Here is a 17361-nt window from a genome sequence, read left to right on the forward strand (position 1 = left end):
TTCATGTGTTTCTTTTGGGTCGGCGCTTCTAAAAGGTCTCATTTTATTTTCTTTGAATGGATCATCATCTGTTACTCATGTGACCTTTCAATCTCCACTGGAACACAAAAACCATTCATTCTCTTTAGCTCCTTTCTGCGCTGATGTCATTTTTGAGTTTTGATCTGTGGCTTCACTTGCTCACCTAGGGGGATTTATTTATTTTTTTCAGTGGGGGGGGTTAGAAGGAAAAGATTTCTTAATGGATGCGAAGACAGCTACTTGGAAAGATATTTAAAGCAGATATCACCCATCCATCACCTGCTTTCGATCAATCGCCGCTACTTTCTATCGGCTCCTCTGGATTTTGCATAAGTAAAAATCAATCAATCAAAAATCACCTTCATATTTAATAAACAGCCAATCCAATTAAGACGCTCAGTTATCTTACCTTCTTGTCTTTATAGAAGACGATTTGCGGTGACAGCAACACCCTGATCCTTACGCTCCCAAAAGTCACAAACATGGCAGACATGACGAGAGAAAGAGAGGACTCTCAATTTTACTGCAGACCTGCCAACATGGATGCATTTGTTGTACTCGGCATGCAATTTGACTCTTGAATATGCTTGTATGCTTCACTGCTCTCTATTTTGTTGCATTTCGCTGGTTTTGAGTTCAGTCTGTACAGTACAGATAAATAGATTTTGTCAGTTTCTCAATATTTAAAATCGTGGGGGTACGTAAACATTTCTGTCCCCCAGGGGCTTAAGCAGACATCGAAATACATGGTCGACATAAGGGGTCATTTCTATGAAAAATGGGTTTATGTCGACATGTGTTGTATTTTTAATAACGTCATCATCGCTAAGCAAATAAATACTGTCAAGTTACAGAGCATTAAAACTTCCTGTTCAGTGCAAAGGATGCTTCAAAATAAAAAGGTGGAAGTATTACACTAACCTGGATTCTACATTTGTTTTTGTTTTTTTGTTTTAAAGATTTTTAGCTACCGGAAGAAAGGTTTAGGCATGTACGGAAGCTATTTTTGTTGAAGTCAACACACACAATGAATTTACCACAGCAGTTCGGTTGGATGAAACGGTTTTAAATCCCCCCAAATGTTTGACCTCATACAAAAATACAAAGTACAAGTTTTTGAATTTCATCTGCACTGAAATCCATATTTCGGTGAACATTAGCTCCAAGTAGTTGTCATGGTGACCGCATCACTTTCATATACCTGACATCAAAGTGTGTATAATGACGGAGGAGCCAAGAGGCTTTGCCCAAAAACCTGCAAATAGACGTGATTTTCTCTCTTTGTCCGCTCAGGGAGGTGTTTGATTGGTGTTGAGACACCAGTTAACTGGAACCGGGAGGCGGGACGGAGAGCCTGTCGTGGAACAGTAGACACGTAACAGCGCACTGCCCTCTGGTGGCCAAACGTAGGCAGTACAGACAATTTAAAGCCTTAAGTGGGATTTTTTTTTTGTTTTGTTTTGTTTTTAGAAATTACACAAATGACAAGGCGCAAACATTTAAATAAAAATTACTTTTATTTTTTAAAATAAATGCATTTTTTACAGTCAAAAACGAGCAACAGGACATGCACTATCACACCTGACATGAGGCGCAGGCAAATAAAAATAAAAAATGCAGAGGGGGAAAATGTAAAAAAAACAACACACATACACACAAGCAAAGGGTGTTTTTTTAAATTTCTCTCTCTTGGTTTTATTCTTTTTTTTTTTTTGCTGATTTGGACTTTAGAGTCTTCATGTGCGTGAGTATCTCCTTCATACCTAAATAATAATAATAATAATAATAATAATAATGATAAAACACTTCAGATGTGAGAAGCTGACAAAAAAGGTGACAACTGTTAAAAAGACAAATAATTGGCAGGAGAAAGGCAAAACGTGTATTCATTTATGTCAAAACTGAAGTTTTAGCTAATATCTCATATTTAAAACGATCTTCATCTATCTTCAACATGATTACTTCCCCTTCAATTCTGATAGGATGACAAAAAATGTGTTTACCCGCTACACACAAAAAAAGCAGAGAAAAAGACTGTACAATTCTATAAAACCTGTGTTTTTACATTAGTTACAAAAAATAATACTTCATTTACTGCTTCTTCATACTGTGGGAAAAAGCTTGCATAATTCATTCTCTCGTGGCCTTTTGCTGGTGTGTAGTAATAATAATAATAATAATAATAATAATAATACTATGTGGTGTGAGAGGCAGGCTGGCAACAAACTAAGATAATACGAGATTATTTACTTTTTAACCAATGATGGCGTGCATGCAAAGAGGTGCAAATTCAAAATGTCCTCCGAAGTACGGTTTAACAACAAATAAAAGCGTAAAAAAAATAGTAAGCCTTCATCCTGCTTTGTCAGATATTCAAAAGCTGAACGTACCCGGAATTGCAGAAGGCCGCTGAGGTCATGTGATCGAAGTTTGTCCTCCGATAAAACATCACAAGAAGGAAACGGCTCATCATCAAGGCTACACGGTCCAAGTGCTTAGAAGGTGGCGAAAATAGAGCACGGAGGGTTTAGTGTTTTTAACAAGTGACCTCATTAGAAAACTAAATGGGACAAAAGCTGCTGTGGACTTTAAAATGAAAACATTGAGGAGACTTAAAAAAAAAAAAGAAAAAAGAATGCGACCACGCCCACCGCTGCCACTTGATCACACCCAGCCGCTGGTCAGCTTATAGAACATCTCCTCATCTAGAGTCTCGTTCTGGTCCTTTGCCCGCGTGGAGAGGAAGATGTAGCCTCCAATGAACTCGTGCACCACTTTGCAGTCCACCTCGGCGCAGATGAACGACAAGCTGGGCTCGTCCGCAAACTCCACCGTCACCTAAAGACATACAAACAAGAATGGATGGCTTTACAAGGAGTTGCTCATGTTGGGACCTTTGATTAGTTTGGAAGAATTAAGGCCATCACTTCGTAATACAACTCAGTATTATAGACTTGGTGGCTTATTTTGAGCCATTGTTTACTTCTGTTGTGCAAGGTGGTTATTTTTAAAAGGACTGACAGGAGGAGCACTTTTCCACTTCATGTTACCACGAGAAAACTGCGAAAAACACACCTGTACTTACTTCTCGATATCAGAAGACACATTTTATCCAAGGGGAGACTGAGGGCTGCGAGAAAATAGTTGCAACAAAGGCACAGCAACAGGGTAAGCTTGGAGATATGCTAACAGAGGCGAACGTAAATAAAGTCTCCTTTATTTACTTCTTATGACGACTGCAGCAAAGAGGATACTGTGGCACATAAGGCACAGCAACAGGCTAAGATAATGTTAGCATGTGGATTTGTTCTCATCATTTCTTGCCTCAAATGTCATCAATGAGCAACCAGCCGTTGATTACTTTAGCAATCTGGAAGTCAGACTGACAAGGTACTAGAAATACAATCTCATAGTTCCTGGGTTTTGTCCCATCTCGACCATCTCCTTGATATCCTAAGTTAAATGTCAAGATGTTCAAATGCTGAAGGATTCGACAGTATTTTACTCCACAGTCTCTGCTGCTCTCAGTCTCCTCTTGGATAAAATGACAGCGGAGAAGTAAATAGGAGTCCATTGTTGTCAGCATGTGTCATTGGTGAACTTCTTGCACTTGTTCATGGTGCTGTTTTGGAGAGAATGGGTGGTCGTGGCCGTGGTCCTACCATCTTGATCTCCCAGTTGACGTTCCACTGCTTCATGTTGCTGAAGCGCCAGGTCTTGATGGCGTCTCCAGTGCTGGCGTCCATGCGGATCAGACGGTTGTAGGTGATGCCGATCAGCTCCTCACGCTTCCCACCCTGGAACCTGAAGACAAGAGAAAATGTGAAAGTTAGCCTGTGGGACGTCTTCATGACAAGGCAAGGTAGCGGATGGAGACTCCTCGTACTTGGCCAGGAAGTGAGTGATTCCAAACTCGGGCAAGGACTGCCACGCCTGGATGAAGCGCATCTTGGCCTCAATGAGACTCATCTGGGCCACGTTCTGGTGGGCTTCAAGGATGCGGGCTGATATCTGAAACAAACACACACAGTGACAGCCTTGAGATGCTTCATTGTTGAGACCATTACCACCACCAAGATGCACACCATGTGTGACCAAGCAAATATCACGGTGGAGAAAGGAAGACTCCAGCCCGTGCGAGGGTGCATGCATACATCTTCATACAACTCAATCATGAGGCAGCCATGGATCCTTCCAGACTGAAGATACTTCCTGTTTCTTTGTTGTTATTTCTCTCAACTTTCCATTCCTCAGCGGTCAGATAAGAGCCAAATCGATACAGAAGAAAACGATATGGCTCAATGAAGTGGATGACCTCATGCGTGAAATATGTGGTTTAAGAGGGGTGATGGATTCTAGCAACATGGGTGATGGAGTCTAACTAGTCAGCAGCACTACAAAGCTACCATGTTAAATGTGTTAAAACTATACAGTAGAACCTCCACAGTGACGACGGTTAACTTTCAAGTTCTCCCCATTGGAAGTCAATCATTTCGTCAATGAACGGTCGTCATCATAAAACCGTTAACATTCCTAACATTTGTAAAACAAAAACGGACTAAATAAAACTGAAATAAAGTAAAACCACTCTTGAAAAAGCATGTGCTCACTAATTAGTGTATATTTCATTGTGATATTGTATTGCGCAGCCACATGCTGTTCTATGGTTATTGTCACACTTCAAAATCCAAACTCTTGTGAGGTTAATCCTTTAGATCAGGAATGTCAAACTCAATCGCACATGGGACCAGAACTCAAAGCCGACTTTAGGTTGTGGGCCGCACTGGACATTACGCCCCACCCCCAACTTTGTATCTTTCTTACTGTTTATTCTGAACTTTCCAACACTTGTATATTTCTGCATATTGAAAGTATTAAAAGCTTCTTGTCCTTTTACAGAACATAACTGGTGAATGAAGCACACTCATATGCATCATAAGTGCAAACACACAGATGCTCGTTCGAAGTTGCCAACATGACAGGACATGCGCCAATAACCCAGGGTGAAAACATACTAGTTAGTATGGTCAAACTTTGAGAAAATGGCTCACTAGAACTGACGACTAGATAAGTAAGCAACCTACACAGCTTTTATCCCGGTACCCTTAATATGAATGCTTGGGAATTTTGTGCCTTAAAAAATACCGTTTCCACTTTTCAAATTAAAATGCCAGGGGAGTATTTTATTCTGGAGGAGTTGCTTCATTACGCAGATCACTGTAAGCACTTTGTTTGCTAAGGTCTGTGAGGCCGGTTCCGCGGGTCGGATGAAATTGCAGGGCGGCCGGATTTGGCCCCCAGGCCTGAGTTTGACACGTGCTTTTGATGGCCTGTTTTAGTTTGATCTGCAAACTGCCGCCCATCTACGGAGGTTCCACTGTCAGGTTAGAATGACTGATCCCGACTGTTCCACCTCTACATATTGTATACGTAAGACCCCCATGAACACATGTTAGAGACGAAAACTACCAACAATCATACTACCTACTGTTTTACTCTTCCAAACCAGGCACCTGCATGGTCAGTTTACCAAACATGCACCCGGTGGACACACACTGGTACAAAACTTACCAAATCCCTGATAAAGCCTTGCTGGAAACAGGGAAGAGGGAGGAAACGGGGACACAGAGGAAAAAGGGGGAGGAAAAAACAACAAATAGGTTGAATACAGGAAGTAAAATTGATATCAAGAAGGGATGTAGTAGAAAGAGTAAGGAGTGAGTTGATATATCGTGAATGCATGCTAAGGATATTTATATGACGTATATATTATTTATTTATATTTATGTTTTAGAGTTGATATCAAGCTTTTCTTCTTGTTGTCGTTCTCTCCACTGTAACAATGTACAATAGTCTTGTGCAGCCCATGTAATTCCTCATATATCCACAAGGGGGCGACATATACCCAGCAGCGCGCGCACGCTTCATCGTAGCTACAGACAAGAATTTGTTATTCCAACTGCACGCCCAGGAAGTTTATTGTTGTGCTTTTTATTATTAGCATTTGTTTTCTGTTCAGTAAAATGTGTACTCTTTGACCCGGGGAATTCCTATGAGTGTGTCCAGCGGGAGTCTCTCTCTGGCAACAGGAAGTCCTTTTGGGGGAGTGGGAGGAAGAGGGGGGGTCAACGCTGACATGGCTTTTCCCAGCCTCGTTTTCCCGCGCAGCATTCCTAGCCCGTTTCCTGCACACAACGTGAGCAACTGCACAACTAGTTTGGCTCTTTTTGTAATGACTTGTGATATACGTACAGTACATACTGTAGGCTATATATTTGCCTTTAGAACTGCCCTGGTATTCCTCACCACAATATGTCGTCAGCTGCTATGGGACACCGAGTCATTAGTGAGTCATGGTACTGTACCTCAACATCCGCCTAAAACCCCCTACGACGCTCCACTCTTAGACTAAACGAAACCAGATTGAGCACCATGAAGAGGCAAAACCCAATCCCCTTGCACACTAGCACAGTGACGTGTACTCAGCTGTTCCAACACACACACACACACACACCACAGAGCTGATGCGTGCATACAAATCAACCGCCAACGTAATTTCCTGGTGTTTGCAAGGCTCACTTAAATGCTCCCCATTGGATGACACCCAAACCGGCCTGCAAATCTGTACCTACAAAAAAAGTCATCCCTTGCCACTTGGAATTTCACAACTTCACTCTGTCACTTTTTTTTCAGTCAATCCTCACTGTGCCATGGTAAATGATGCCCTATTTGTAAAAAAATATATGCATATTTTAGCAAGTTTTACATATTTGTGGCCTAAATTAAGCATTTTCAAGCATAAAAATGGCAAAATGAAGTAAAATACAAATACAGGCATTCAGAAGACACATTCCAAGACAATGTTGTGACAAGATGTAGTATCTTCACTGGTCACTAGGTGTCAGTAATGTTACATTGATTAGAATAGTCACTGTAGGAAGTACTGTACAGAGATAGGAAGTGGAAGGAACTCTCCCAATGCTAACGTGTGTGAGTCTATATTATGTCTTATTTTATCTTATTATGTGTAAAATACTGGGTAATATGAGGTGACGATAGGGCTGTTATTTCATGTCTACAGGTGTTTAGAAGGTCGGAACCAGGTTTTGTATGCTGATAACTAAAATATTGCATTGATAAATAAGGCATCCTTTGCGGAAATTCACTGGAACCAATCAACCACGATAAACGAGGGACTACTGCAGATCCCTAAATATAGCAAAGCTCTCATGTTAAAATAGAAGCTCTATGATCTATGATCACGTGCACTCATGTAATATATGCTATGTACATTTAGACCACATTTTAGGAGTGTTTTTATTCACTGTGGGTGCATTGTGTGGGTCGACGTATGCAGGACAAAAAAACACTTTGATGAAACACATTCATCTGGTTACAAACTTCGCAAAACTACTTAGTAGTATGAAAAAGTGGCCATGAACCACACTGAAGTAGAAATCTTTCACCTTGCCCCTAGCTTTTTCTGAAAATCTGGCCTGTAGGACATTTTGTTTGATGGGTGATGTGCCGTAAAGAACAGTGAAAAGACAACGCTGATGCCAGGAGGCGTCCATCCAGGGAGCATCAGGCGCTGCTCCGTGCTACGCCCCCAGCTGGAGTCAAACAAGTAAACAACAAGCTCCCACAGAAGAGTGACCTTCTTGTCTCGCTAAAAGAGCACATGCTAGTCACTGCTTGTACCTGCTTGTTCTTGTACTTCTTCAAATAGCGTGGGGACACCAGGCACTCTGGGTTGATGTCCGTGGTGATGGGCTCGATGAACTGAGGGTCGGGGTTCATGTGCTGCATCTTGAGGAAGGAGAGGATGTTCTGCACCTCCAGGTTGTAGGAGCTGTCCGCCATGGTCTTCCCCTTGGAGGCCAAGCGACATGCGGCCATCCAGTGGGCGTACTGCTTCTCCTGGAAGTCAAAGGCCAGGTTTGCAACACATAACCACTAGCCAATCATTCTGCACCATGACGGCAGTCCTTACCGTGTCGCACCGCAGCCAGATCTCATTCATGCCGTCGGCCACGGGGATTAGCAGCTTGATGTTGAATTTCTGACCTGATATGTTGACATCCGGTGTCACCTCACAGCCTACAGGGCGAGGTCAAAGGTTTGATGGAGGATACACGCAGCGCTCTTGTACAATATTTGCAATAATGCTTACCTCTGAGATTCATCTGGTGAGCGGGCGTCCCGTGTGCCTCCTCTTTACTCTTGTAACAGGAAATGGTGATGTCTTTGAACGTGCACCAGTACTGCTTATAGCCCTTCAAGGTTAGCTTCTTGGGCCTGGAAACACATCATGGTATATGGTTTCCTTCATAGCCTGGATTTACACTTCTGGTCCCCATTGGCGTTTAGTACCTTTTACTTTCAAATACTAGCACCCTACTAGCAACTACATGTCAATATCTTAGACAGTGAAAGTAACCAATATGCTAGGGCCACTCAGCTAGTAGCTTGCGAGCAAAATCCAGCCCATGAATGACATCAGACATACTATTTCATTGGCGTCTTCACAGTAGAGCCTTAAAAAAAACAAACAAAAAAACAGCGTGATCCTGTCATATAGAGGATATTTGACGGAAATTTTTGCAGCAGGTCTTCAAAAAAGCAGTGCTCCAGACATATAGAGGATCTTTGATTAGAATTTATGCAGTTGGTTTTTTTGGGGAAAAAAAAAAAACCCAGAGCGCTCCTCTCACATAGAGGATCTTTGACTAGCATTTTTGTAGTCAATCTTTACACAAAGCTCAGCCCTCCTGTGCTGTACTGTGGAGGATTTTTGCAGGTCTTTAAACGAAAAAAACAAACAAACAAACAAAAAGCTCTCAAAAAAAAAAAAACGCAGAGCGCTCTTGTCAAACAGAGGATCTTTGACTAGGATGAATAACTTTGTTATATCCTCTGCTGGTCTATGCTTTTACTGTAGTTGTGATTTAATCAGCTCGGGTGTGTTTATCAGAATTATTATTCTGTTTACATTGCAGTCACATTGGCCGATCCAATTTTTCTCCAAGGAGAGCTGATTCTGATGCGAGTACATACGATTCAAGGCCACATGGGATTATCCAATGGGATTTGTGTAACTGGATTCATGTAGTATAAATCCAGCCTTAAAGAGCCAGCGCGATGAGGAACTAGCGGGTGAGGTCAGTTAGTAACGCTAATGGAATACTCTCAAAAGAGGAAATGCCTTACATATCAACCCCAACAATTTTACGAGACTCCTTCGTTTTAACAATTCCAACTTCAAAGTCAAACCCAAAGCCTTTGGCAAACAAGCAAAAGTGGATCTAAGCGGGCCGCAGTTGTTTGGCCAAGTCATTTCAGGCTATTTCCTGCTTCCTTCACTCACATGCACTTGGTAAATGTTTGGTGAATGAACACATGGTGGACTCACTTGAAGACTTTGACGTAGTCCGCTAGCTCGGGAATAGACGTGATGTCACCCTGCGAGGAAGGAAAGGAAAATCCATCCGTTGTAGTTAGAGCCAAAGCTGAGCAAATCCTAACATTAAAAAGTGAAACACAGTGAAACAATGACCTCATGATCGGACCTCATGATCGGCCACTGAGCTGTTTCAGCTGGGAGAATGTGCTTTACGTAACATGAACACAGGCGTGCAGTGGAACCACCACAGTGGGACACAAAGTATTATGTTGCAATGGTTGACTGATATGCTATAATCAACAAAGTGAAACAACTTCTCCCTTAAAACCAGACAGAAGATTGTCAAGCAATATCAACTGGTACATCGCTCAGTGTTGACACTGGTTGGGTGGTTGATTCCACTTTGTAGGTTCCATTGTACTCATTTGTGTGCTCCTACCAGCGTGTTGGACGTCTTGCCTCCCTCCAACGTAATCTCCAGGTCAGATAGGGCGGCGTCTACCTCGTCCACCTCCTTCTCGCTGTTGTTCATGTGGTTGTCGGACGACATGATAGACAGCTTGTTGATGTGGTACTAAGAGAAGAGAAGGAGACGGACAAATACGCATTTTACTGGGAATGATGACTAATGGGACGGGATAAGAAAAGAAACAAAGGTTGTGATATAAATCAAGCTAGAGGGCGATATTTGTGTCGCAACAACTCAAATACAACACGCTGGCAAATGGGATTCCTAATGCCATCTTCTTAAAACATCGAAATGAACAGATGTTGACCCATTAGACACAAAGACAGATAATTGTGTGGTTACCAAATGTAGGACAAAGGAGTACAACATGATGCACCACTTTTCTACTGCTATCTTTCAAAAACAAAAGACTGTGGTCCCTGTTTTCTTCATGAGTCATCACCCTAGTGTTGGGTTTGAGATTGACACCTGATCATGTCAATGTGCCGCCCAGGTGATGACATGCCAACGGTAGCAGGCGACAAAGTGAATTTGGATGATCTGCGCTCTTTATTTAGACTCTTGTATCCACTCAGCCTTCAGCCAGACTCATGAAACCTTAGCCAATAGGGTGAGCTCATGCTATTCCCCCCCCCGATGAAAAAATAGTATCTGCTTAAGCGCTAACAGAAAGTGAAGCAGTCCTAACACACCCAACTAGGATTCTCCCAGTGTGGAGTAACGGGAAACCGGTTAATTATAACAGCTTAGCTGAAACGTAGAAACACCTCAACGCCTGACCGAGCAGATCATGAGACTGCTCTGTGTGTCCCGCTGAGGGTGTGTGGTCCGAGGCCGAAGCGCAGCATCCCGTGGCACTAAGATGCTCTATAATTAACCCTGGGGGCGAGGACGAGGTGGCGTCCTCAGGTCCCGGCACCCGCAGTTTACAAGGGTCTGAAATAGCAAGGGCACCACCCCAGGACTAAGTGGGGCCAATCTGTATGTCACTTCCACTGCCCCTCATAATAATGAATTAATAGATTCATTCATTCGTATACAGAGTGCACTACTTGGTTGCAACCAGCAGAGGCGCTGACTAGTTTGCAGTCTAAGGAAGACTACATGATGATGTCAAGTACGGTAGGCATATTTCTGCATCATCCTACTTAATCCAACACAGCACTGAAACAGGAGTTCAGAACATGTACTGTAGTAATTTATCTGTGGCGGGATGGGCCACCACAAATGAATGTATGGGAAACACTGATGTCAATCAGCCTGGTAAGGAAAGGCAACAGCAACGACAGTTTGATTCTTTTGCAATGTACAGCAGCCAAGAGTCAATAAACAGTCCGCAGCAGAACTGGCTGCCACAAGCCCCGATTCTGGAGCTGTAAGGCCATTCTCAATTTACGAGTGTGCGGTCGGGAGGCCGATGTACGCAATCCCCCATGGAAGACTTAGGTCTTAACCATTTTTAAATGATGACAAGGCAACACTGAATAAGACACCATCACATTCAGAGTCAAATCGTTACCTGCAAGGCGGCAAACATCATCATTTCCTCCTCCGTACACTCAATCTCCTCCAGCAGGATGGCCCACTTTGCCTGTTCGTAGAGCTGGTTCACCCGGATGGCATCATACTGGGGAGGGATTGAGAACAGCATGACCAAGGGGGAAACCACACCATAACACAGTACAACCACTTCAGATGAATGTCCCGGAAATATTTTCAGAAAAACCATTCATGTCATCACTTGATATCGAACTTAAGATAGACGGTTTTGTTGTTTTTATTTTCAAACAGTGGTTAACTTATTTTTTTACACTTGTAAGACTCGATAAAAACATTGCCTGTACAGTTGGCTTTGCATGGGACAAATTGATTCTAAATCTGAACAAATCTCAGAGGTTCCACTGTACTAAAAATACTGTACACGGATAATGTACACTGCTTTTTTACCAATATCCTATCATCAGCCAAAAAAATCTATGGCAATATAAAACAATATCTAATTTTTATGCTAATATCGACCGATAATATTGGTCAGGCCGATATTATCGGACATCCCTAGTAATAAGTAATGTCAAAAATGCCTGTGATAATTACCTTTGGGTTGAGGTCAAAAAAACTGTGGTATTTAAACCTTAGCAGCAACACCTCATTCTCCTTCACATCTTGCTCCATCAGAGATCTGGAGGAGTCCAACCACCTGCGCACACCGAGAACGTATTCTTCTCAAAGCACAAATCATACATACTTACAGTCACAAACCATCAAGCTAAAAAAACTTCCGCTCACCCTTGGTTGATCTTGGCTTTGTCCAGCAAGGACTGGGGCTTGTAGAGTTTGATCAGGATGTCTGGGGAGGAGATGGGCTGGCTGACAGCGAGGATGCCAGGATTGCCCTCCGAGAGCGGGCTGTCCCCAAACCAGGCGGACGTGGGCGACAGTGGGCTGCCGTCCCTGGAGTCGTACGTGGGCGTCATTGTCTTGCTGTACAATCCCGGGCTGGAGTAGATGCTTCCTGTAAGCGCAAAGTCATCAGTTAGACCAGAAAGAGCAGCTTAAGGAGAAGCTATTGAAGCATCGAGGTGATCACACTTATTAGCAGCATGTGATAAACGAGCCCACACATTGCAGATGAGTAACCTCCTGGAGGGGCTGATGTGGATCAGCATGCATGCAGATAATGCACGCGGTGAGCAGGGATACCCGCTTACTCACAGTCAAGAAACCTACAGGAATGCACTGCACACAGGAAAGCTAATTACAACCCGCTACACAGAGGAGGCAGGGCATGGGCATGTATGAGCTGTAGTACTTTAATATTGGTCAAAATCAAATGATGTTCTGTCAAATATTTGTAGCCTCCTCCATCTCGCTCTCCTCTAGGAGAGCATCTCTAACCAGGAAGTGGGCTTGGTTCGTGAGGGCACAACAACGGAGGTCATGAGAACAGTGGGTGCAAGCTGGGGCCACCCATCCTTCTTTCTGGGAGGAAAGGAGGTGTTATTCATGCACTCCTTGCCGGATTTTCTCTAATGCCGGGTTCAGCGGGTCAGGAAGAGCCCTCCCATTCTCCCACGAGGGGTCTCTTGAGGAATCCAAAATATCTTACAGAGGAGCATACAAGCTGGCAACACAACTCCTCCATCCTGTTTACAGACTCGCTGATATGAGGGAAAAGTCACAGAGAATGCTAACGTGCATCAAACTCCCACAGGCTGTCCCCCACACATCCATGGAGGGCTTCTGGACCACCAAGATGTAAACTTCTACACTCCTTAAAGCAGGGGTCTCAAACTCGCCTTTGTGGACCCTACTTGACATTGAAGTTTAGTGTACGTGCACCCCGCACACCCTGAGGAGATGGTGAGAGGCACTTTAGCTTGCTTAACAGAAAAGACTCTAATTGGACAAGATTTAGCTTCCAGACTGCCAGCATGCTTTGCGGCACTTCTATGTGTTATGTACCTGTTGCATGTTAAGTTGTTGTGTGACGACTGTAGCGTTATTTCTTATATGACACCGTGAGTCAAACTCTTGAGTAATCTCATGACCTTCTGTTTGTTGACAATTTAGTCACTTTACTACTTGAATAATTGACGCGGCCCAGCCTCACCCTGCCTCTGCCTCCAGTAGCCCGCAGCTGAGTTGAGTTTTAGACCCCTGCCTTAAAGTCATCTAAAAAAAAAAAATGTGAGAAAACTATTATAAGCTACTACAGGGGTGTCCAAAGCGCGGCCCGGGGCCATTTGCAGCCTACAGCTGTTGTATATCAGCCCGCGGCACGTTGTAAAAATATACTTTAACAAGAAAACAAACAAAAAAACAGCAAAAATGGAAACATCTGCAGTAATTTTACTAGAATAAAGTAAAAATATTAAGAGAAAAATGGTGTCATTGATGAGAAAAAGTCATAATTTGATGAGAATAACATTGCAATATTATGAGACAAAATAGTGTTGTTTTAGTAGCATAAAGTTGTAATATTAAAGAAAAAAATACTTTATTATAAGAAACAAATAAAACAAAGTTTTGGGAAATTAGGCTGCGGAAAAAGTTATTTTATGAGGAAAAAAGTTGAAATATTATGGGAATAATGTCATAATTACAAGAATATTTCCAACAAGAAAGTTGAAATAGTTGGATAATAAAAGAAAAAACAGCAGAAATGGAAAAAAACAGCTGTAATTTTACGAGAATAAACTACATCGTGTAGTTTGAGAGAAAAAAAAGTATTGTAACAACAAGAAAAAAAGTTGCCATTTTAGAATAAACTTGTATATTATGAGGAAAAATGTCATTTTAGTTGTATAGAGTTGAAATACTAAAAGTTATTTTTTTTAAGTTGTAATATTATGAGAAACAAACAAAACAACATAAACTTTTGGAAAATTAGGTTGGGGGAAATGTTATAATATTATGTGAATAATATGATAGTATTACAAAACAAAAATGATTAAAGAGGAAAGTAGAAATTAAAGTTCATACTAATAACAGGCATTTTCACTCATATCACAAAGCTGCATCCTTTCATTTTTCAGTGTGGTCACTGGAAAAAGTTTGGACACCCCTGAGCTACTACACCGTAAGCACTTATCATGTGGGCTGCATTTGCCTCGGAAAAGCCAAATGATACAGTATGCTGCTCGCCCTCCTCCTAAAGGTTACGGATGTCATGTGACCTCATCAAACCGGCAGTGGAGGGGGGGAAAGCGATGGTGAAGAAGCAGTGCAGGGGGGAGGAAAAAAAAAAAAGAATAGTAGGGAAAAGCTTACCTTTGACAGGTCCGATGTATATGATCTCAGAGGCTAGGGTGAAAAGAGAAAGGTAGGGAAAATAGAAGGAAAGTAGAGGAATGGGAACAGACAATCAATGGGAATATTGGGGAGACTTTTTAAAGATGGAAGGAGGTGAAAGGAAAACAAGTATGAGAAGATCTTAGTCATTTTTAGGTGTTGGCATGGGAAGTCCACCCGCTGAAGAGTCAAAACAGGCGAGGTGTCAGACAACTTGACCCAGCCATGCTCGTTTCAAAGTGACAGTCCCGAGTGTCTGAGAGGATGCTATGGACACAATGTACAAGCACAGTAATGCATTCTAAGGCTCCTTTTTTAATGTTCTTGGCCCTTGTGTATGTGGGGTTTTCTAAAATGGGACATAGAAAAAGATAGAGGGTGAGGTTTTTTTGAGTGTTTAAATGACAGAGAAATGTGAGAAAATTGTATTGCCTGTCTGAAAAATGTGTATAAAGTGTATGGTGAGGGGTTTTACAGCCCTAAAACATATATAATAATTGTAAAAAAAAAAATGAAGTTGGCTGCACGGATTTCACTTATTGTGGGCTATTTTATCCCCTGCAATAAACGAGGGAACGCTGTATATTAGATGGAGCTTTTACCTTATCATATTCGGACGGTCGAAACATAAAAAATCTTGTCTGAATATAAGAAACTAAACATTAATGCCTCCATTCAATTAAGAGATTTGATGACGCTATTAATGCTAGCTGAGCAGTTTGCTCCTTACCACTATTACAACATTGCTCCTGTTGCCGCTGCGTTGTACAATATACTTGTTAAAAATGTACCATGTGGTCAACAAGAGCTTTGCATTCCTTTCCACTACTTCAAAAAAAGAAATTTAATAGCTTAATAACGCATAAATCACCCCGTCCTCTTTGCCATACTGTTGATGATGCTGTTAATGCTAGCTGAGCTGAGCAGTTTGCTCCTTACCGCTACTACAACATCGGCTCTGTTGCCGCTGTGTTGTGCAATATACCTATTAAAATGTACCATGTGGTCAAAAAGAGCTACGTTTTCCTTTCCACTTTCTCCTGCACTCCAATCATTATTGAACTTTAAAAAAATAAATTGCTCTAATGAAACATAACGCAAATAACACCCCGTCCTCTTTGCGGTTTAGATAAATAAATGCCTCAGTTGTAACTACAGCATATGCAGTAGTTTGGTGTCTAAAGAGGACAAACATGATATGAGCTATGGTACGTTGATTATTCTGCTCAATGAGAAATTGGCATGGAAACAGGGGTTCAGAACAATCAGAGAGTGATTCTAGCATGTCATCAAATAGCTAAAAAGTAAATGCCCATCCCTGTGATATACAGTATGTCCTACATTAGAGTACTAAGAAGGGAAGAGTTGAGTTGGCTGGTGCTGTGATTGCATCGCTTCCTCTCCTTGTGGAGGCCTTGTGATTCCCATCAGGAGATCCAAGCAAAAAGGCCAGGCCCCTTGCACACATGGGACGGAATAATGCCTAGCAATTTGGCCATGGAACACACTCTCCAGCTATAGCATGTGATCTGATAGGGGATGCTGCACATTCTTGCCGTAAGCACTCCTTGGCACCATTAAACAGTGCGAGGGAAAAAATAACATATCTATATATCCATCACGGAAAAGACACCCAACGGTTTGGGTGTTGGTGCTGTCTTCCATTAAAAGACGTTAAATCATGTTTTTGGAGGTGATTGCACATGAAAATATATGATGTTTTGCTACATTGACGGAGGGAAAGTTTGACATTACCCTGTCTGACAGTTTTAGCTGTTGTGGTGAAAGCAATGCAGCCTGTTGTCTTCTGCTCCTCCCTGCCCACTTGGTCGTAACTCAGCCCTCGCTGGCTGAAGGAAAGGAAGAGGGAGGGAGGTGGGGGGTTGTGTGGCCTGGTTAAAATGGCAGCGTGACCAACTATGTGTGGAATCTCAACCATCCTTCATGCTCCCTGCCAAGGAATTGAGTCTGCAGAGGCCACGCAGGGCTAACACCACAATATTTTGTACGGTGGTCGCAAGGTGTATCTTAGTGGTTTTCAAAGGCAAATTCAAAAGTTGACACATAGAATGAATAGGAGGCCAATGGGAACCATCACAAGCTCCACTGAGAGCAAATGATATTAGTTTCTCGACTAAAATGCACCAAAATCAGCATTATCCCATTTTCATGGTGCTTTACCTGATCCAGGGGTAAGCAGCGGACCTTCTAGCTCCAGATCGTCCTCCTCCGCCTCCTCTAACTTTTTCTTCTTCTTTTTGGGATCGCGTGGCTTGCGAAGAAGAGATAACTCCTCTGGGTGGCGGATATCTGGAGTGAGAAAGGGAGTCACAAGTTTCATTGGTTGTCAATATTTTTTGCTAACAATAGAGTAGCAGCTATGATAAAGCTAAGTACTACTAGAAAGATGTTACACACAAAGATTTTTTACACTTTTGATTCAATAAATGCGGTTTTCCCAAACAGTGCATATAACACCACTAGTTAAGCAGTGGCCTAGCAGAAAAGTCATTCATGGACAAATGGACAAATGTAACATTTGTCCATTCTCAACGTTAATACGTTCCTGGAATTGACGGTGTTCGATCTTAGAGGTTCCACTATCTATTTAACATGCATTATTAAACGTTAATCCTGCAAGTGCATAAAAACACACAAACAACATTAGTTTAGTCAA

At 42.2% G+C, this 17361-nt stretch overlaps 1 protein-coding gene across 5 annotated transcripts in view; it reads right to left on the minus strand.

Annotated features, from left to right (window-relative positions):
* Positions 1-1714: 1714 nt before the first annotated feature.
* Positions 1715-17361, minus strand: part of fermt2 (FERM domain containing kindlin 2) — a 40413-nt gene continuing 24766 nt past the window's right edge. For 2 of the 5 annotated variants that reach the window (XM_054796946.1, XM_054796950.1), the window contains 14 exons: positions 16866-16994; positions 14664-14696; positions 12180-12405; positions 11988-12090; positions 11413-11520; positions 9864-9998; positions 9434-9483; positions 8195-8319; positions 8015-8121; positions 7723-7941; positions 5593-5613; positions 3908-4032; positions 3684-3825; positions 1715-2859 (listed from right to left, as the gene is read on the minus strand). In XM_054796946.1, the coding sequence (XP_054652921.1) occupies positions 2686-2859; positions 3684-3825; positions 3908-4032; positions 5593-5613; positions 7723-7941; positions 8015-8121; positions 8195-8319; positions 9434-9483; positions 9864-9998; positions 11413-11520; positions 11988-12090; positions 12180-12405; positions 14664-14696; positions 16866-16994 (1697 nt within the window). In that variant the 3' untranslated portion in view covers positions 1715-2685. The remainder of the gene's footprint in view (positions 2860-3683; positions 3826-3907; positions 4033-5592; positions 5614-7722; positions 7942-8014; positions 8122-8194; positions 8320-9433; positions 9484-9863; positions 9999-11412; positions 11521-11987; positions 12091-12179; positions 12406-14663; positions 14697-16865; positions 16995-17361) is intronic. The other 3 variants (XM_054796948.1, XM_054796947.1, XM_054796949.1) reach the window with 3 other exon arrangements.

The sequence above is a fragment of the Dunckerocampus dactyliophorus genome, chromosome 13 (genome assembly GCF_027744805.1).
Source record: "Dunckerocampus dactyliophorus isolate RoL2022-P2 chromosome 13, RoL_Ddac_1.1, whole genome shotgun sequence".
NCBI lineage: Eukaryota > Metazoa > Chordata > Actinopteri > Syngnathiformes > Syngnathidae > Dunckerocampus > Dunckerocampus dactyliophorus.